The sequence below is a fragment of the Bison bison genome, unplaced genomic scaffold (genome assembly GCF_000754665.1).
Source record: "Bison bison bison isolate TAMUID 2011002044 unplaced genomic scaffold, Bison_UMD1.0 scf7180017864342, whole genome shotgun sequence".
Lineage (NCBI taxonomy): Eukaryota > Metazoa > Chordata > Mammalia > Artiodactyla > Bovidae > Bison > Bison bison.
Window position 1 is genome coordinate 356,864 of NW_011494914.1, and position 5,007 is coordinate 361,870.

The following is a 5,007-nucleotide window of genomic DNA, read 5'->3' on the forward strand; positions in this document are numbered from 1 at the left end:
GATGGCCGGCGTGGGTCAGGCATGGAAGAGCAGCCAGCGGCCGGCGCTCAGTCTGCCAGGGGGCCTGGGGCTGTGGTCAGCCAGGCACGTCGGTCCTCACGCATGGCCGCTGGGTCTCAGGCCCTGCCCCCACCCGCCATCACTTACCAAACTGTGGGTTCAGAGTGGCTGGATCTTCCAGTTTTCCAGGGGAAGCCAGAGGTCATCTTTGTGCAAAACAGTCATGAGTTTTATGCGTACAACTGAGCCCTGCTGGCCAGACAGAACCCACGGGGCTGGGGCTGGGATGCGAGCCCAACAGGTCGGCGAGGGGCTGGCTGAGGCTCCCCGAGGACCGCCCCCTCCACCTGCTGGGCCACGCCCTGTGCCGCCCAGGATGCGGGCGTCCAGCCTGCCTTCTGTCCCTTCCAGTATCACAGGCTCTGCGAGAGCCGATGCTCTTCCCGCCTGGACGCCTCTGCCCGGGGTTTCTGCACAGACGCTCCTTGTGCTTAGCTCCTGACTGCTCGGCCCCTCTGCTGCGTGACCCTGCCTCAGGTCTACAGAGGCCTTGCCATCGTGAAGCCTCCCCCAAGGGTGCGTGTGGGTGTGTGCACGTGTGTGTGAGCTCATGTGTGTGTGCTCAGCCCCCTCTAGAATACGAGCTTCCTGGGAGCTGTTTGTGCTGTGTGCTCTAGACTCTAGAATCGCAGACACAAAGCAGGTACTCGATGAGTGAAAATTCGGGGAAAGAAAGTTGGCCACAATGCATGCTTTATTTTGACGTTTTTTTTTTTTTTTCCCCATTAAAGTCTACCATTGAAACATGCCTTTTTGTCATTATCTTTTTTCTTCACAGTTAAGAGGAAAAAAAGTTCCAAATCAGAGGCCAAGGGAACTGTGTCTAAAGTCACTGGGAAAAAAATCACCAAGATCATCGGTTTGGGAAAGAAAAAGCCGTCGACGGATGAGCAGACCTCCTCGGCAGAGGAAGACGTGCCGACATGTGGTGAGACGGGGGCGGGGGGCTGTATTACGAGATCTGCCCCTTCCCTGAGCACGGAGACCCTCTGCGGGCAACCTCTGTATTGCGTTCGTCTGAGTCTCATTGGTTGGGATTGTGATCGGTTAAGCTGAGGGAACGGATTACACTTTCACTGCTGTTTTTTTTTAATTCATTTTTTTTTTACACTGCTTATTAATGATGCCCTTGCAAGGGTTTGAGATGACCTCTGAGGTTCTCTCAAGGTGAAAAACAGTCTCTGTTTGATCCCACGAGGCTCTCCCAAATTCCTTTTAAGCAGCTTTAGAGGGAAATGTGTATGTGTCCGGTTGGCCAGCAGAGGTGTGTCAGGTGTGTAAGCACGTTTACACAATCCCCAGCAGCTCCCACTTAGCCTGAAGTCCTGCAGCTCAGCTGTCAAGGAACGCTCTGCGCCTCAGACTCAGTCGGGCTGGCTGACCCCCACTCCCCTCATCGGTCTTGGTCCAGTAAGAGGTCTCTGGGCAGCCCTTGTTGGCGAGGCCGGGGCTCCCCTCACCGGTCTTGGTCCAGTAAGGGGTCTCTGGGCAGCCCTTGTTGGCGAGGCCGGGGAAGCACCAGGGAGGTGGTGGTGATGGCTGAGACTCCCCTACTGCCCCTGCTCGGCTGGGCCAGGGCACAGGAGAGGAATCTGCAGAGAAAACCACATCCGGTCTAGTGGCAGAGGGCTGGCCTGAAGCAAGGAGTCAGAGACGAGTGTGTGACGGCTGGCTTGTGGTCACAAACCCAAGGGGGAACCAGGTCAGCCACGGGAGAGTCTGGTGGGGACGTGGCCTGGATGGGGCAATGTCAGGGACCATCTCCCTGCAGAAGTGGGACTGTCTGTGTGGTGTATCCTAGGCAACCACGCTCCCGAGAGTTAGGCGACTCTTCTAAGTGGAAAGTCTTCAGAGTCTGAAAGGTGGACATTTGCTCTTTAAGAAAATGGGGAGTGGGCTGTGCTTTTCAGTGGCCGCGGCTCATGGGCTGCTGTCCGTCAGGGCCAGCGCCTCGATGCCTGTGTGCGTGCTCCGTGTTCCACCCCTCTCTCCCACTCTGGCTGAGCCTCTCTTCTGGCCAGGTGTCGGGTTATTTGGGGATGCCAGGAGATAAACAGCTCTTAGATGCTGCCCATTGGTGCCCAAGTTGGGCCCCCCACACACAAAGATGAGTTTATTCAGCTGATATCCCATCCTAGGGCGTGGCTTGTGCTGAGAGGGCGGTGCGAGCCCGGAGGCATGTTGGTCGGGCGGAAGGGTCGATTGTGGAACGCGGGGCAGGTAGACTTGGGGTGGGGGTGCCTCCCGAGGGGAGGGCAGGGTGGGTTCACAACTTCCCCCTGGCTTTCACAGGCATGGTCCTGAGAAGTCGTGATACACAGGAACCCCTTGGGCCGTTGTGCAGAAGTGCGTGTGGAGCGGAAGACAGCGGGCAGGCAGTGGTGGGGCCTCACGGGGTGGAGGCGTCATCTTGGGGAGGCCCCCGTGAAGTGGCCACTCATGGGTTGATCTGGGAGGGGAGGTGGTGACCTCAAAAGGAGACCAGGGGTCTGGAAGCGCCGTGCACACAGAGGTCCTGAGCTTGGCCTTCGTCAGACAGTCGGGTCACAGAAGCGAGCGCACTGACCCACGTTCTTTGCACGGAGCACAGCCGCCCTGTAGAATCTAAGCCAGCGGGCAGAGCTCGCGGAAGGACGCGGGGATGGGGCATTGTTGATGCCAGGGCCATGCCCTCTGCCTTCCTGGAGCAGCTCACAGCCCTGGCGGCTGGGCTGGTTTCCTCTTACATTGGCCCCTGGAGCCACGATGGGAATTCGGGGTTAAGGTGGGAAATGGGAATTCTCCAACAAAAGGGGATTACTAGTTTAGCTTTGTTTTTTGTTGTTGTTGTTGTTGTTCTCAAAACTGCTCTAGGCCAGTGGAGGAAAGAGAGGTTCTTTCATGAGAAACGTTTGTATGGAAGGGGACTTGGCCACTTGAGGTCCAGGCCGCTCGCTGTGCGGGAGGACGCTGAGCTGAGGAAGGCTGTGGGGCTCGTCCTGAGCCACCCAGGGAGCTGGGGGCAGGACAGGGCTGGCCCGCGGGCCTGTCTTGCAGCCCAGGTCTGCCCTGCCCCTCCTGTCCCTCCCAGGGCTTGCCACCTTTGTGACTTCTGTTAGCAGCTGGGGGGGAGTGTGTGCTGGATGGCGCAGTCGCGGTGAGGCAGAGTCGTGGGGTTCTGTAGCCCGTGTGGGTTTCCACCAGGTTCTGAGTGGACACCTGTCACCTGTACTAAGGGAACACCCTCTGTCCACATGGTCTTAAAATGATCATCCAGTTCTTGGCTGGGCCAGGGCACAGGAGAGGACTCTGCACGGAAACCCAGGGGGAGAGTGACTGTGTTCAATGATGTTAGAACAGCTGCAAGCCCTCAGGCAGGAGAAGCTGCTGGATGAAGGCTCCCCACCCAGCCTGCCCGAGGATACTGTGCAGCTGCTGTCCTTGCCAACAGGAAGGGTGGGGCTGCTCCGGGGACAGGGGACACTCCCGGGGAGGGGGCGACTGGGAGCTGAATTGAGATCTCTTCCCTGGCCTCCGGGTGCACCAGAGGAATGCCCATGGGTAGGAGAGGGTGCTCTGCAGGTCCACACTGCCTGGCTGGCCGCGCCCCCCGGCTCTGCCCGACCCACCCAGCTCTCCCTCCCCCTCAGTCGGTGGGCGCTATGCCAGCATCAGCCAGGTCTGCTCTACAAGCAGTCACTCAGCCAAGCTGGTCCAAGACAGGCACGTGGGCCCCTGAGCAAAGACTGCCGTGTCCTTTGCTTGCCCGTCTCCAGCGCTCAGGGTTCCAGCGTCGTCGTCACTGTGTAAGCTCAGCTGTGGTTCCCAGGAGATGTGCGTTTCGCATCTTTCTTTCTTCTCCACCCCGTTTCTGTCTGTCTGGCCCAGGCCCCAGGCCTCTCAGCTGTCCCCCTTCTCCTCCTCTGGACCCCTGCAGGCCACCCAGCGGGGGTTTTGAACCCTTGGACTAATGACGCTAATCGCGTCGTCCTGTGCTGAGTCAGCTGAGGGCCTCTGACAATCTCTTCTCGGTTGGGTTTTCCAGCTTTTCCCTCTAAGTTACTAGATGAAGATGCAGGTTGAATTCACCCCCCACCCCCAGTTTTGTCCCCAGCGCCTAGCAAAGAGCCTGGGATACAGCACCTCAGTAAACACTTGTAGACCGAATGATTACCGTAAGCAAATTGCAGATTCTCTGAGCCTCGGGTTCTCTTCCTGTGAGATGGGCTCATACTCAAAATTACTTTGTTTTCCTTAAAATTGAAGGTAAAATTATGAAACATTAGGCACGTTGCCTACCTCACAATTTACGCTCAGTACATGGTCTCCATTATTCATTCGTTCACCTGAAAAAGCCTAAGCTCGCCGACACGGTCAGCCAGGTAGGTGACTGACGCAGATAGTGTCTACACTAGGAACAGAGACTGATGCAAGGGAAGGGCCCCAGGTGCCAGGATGGAGGCCTTCCTGGAGGCAGTGTAGCCTGGACAAGTTGGAGGGACTTCCTGGTTATTTCTCAGGCCCCTCCCAACTCTAATGTTCAGTGACTCTGATGTTTTCAGCAAGAGTTGTCAGTGGATATGCAGGAAGGTTATACGTCTCACTTTTTATCGTAATCCAGGCACAAAAGATCAGGCGACATTCGGTGAGGGGGAGGGAGGCAGGAGGCATTCTTGGCGTCTGTCACCACGTCAGGGGCGTCTGGAGCTCTTGGGCCCGTGTGCCCCCTGGAGGGCACGCGCTTGGGGCGGAGGGAAGGTTCTGGCGTCAGTGTCTGTGGGGCCAGGGTCAGCTGTTGGCAGTGTCTGGACGTCGGGTCTCCCCTTCCGCCCTCCCGCCGGCAGCCCTTGTTGCTCCTCGACTGCCCTGTTCCCCCCGCCAGTTACAGATGCAGGCCTGCGGAGATGAGAGGAGCAGTGGAAGTCCCCACAGACGTGTTCCCAGAGCACAGAGGTCCCCTGGGCAGCA

At 57.9% G+C, this 5,007-nt stretch overlaps 1 protein-coding gene across 1 annotated transcript in view; it reads left to right on the top strand.

Moving 5' to 3' along the window:
• Window positions 1-5,007, top strand: part of AFAP1 (actin filament associated protein 1) — a 93,729-nt gene that overhangs the window by 53,342 nt on the left and 35,380 nt on the right. Inside the window, exon 8 of the mRNA XM_010854528.1 lies at window positions 839-988. Coding sequence (XP_010852830.1) covers window positions 839-988 — 150 coding nt within the window. The remainder of the gene's footprint in view (window positions 1-838; window positions 989-5,007) is intronic.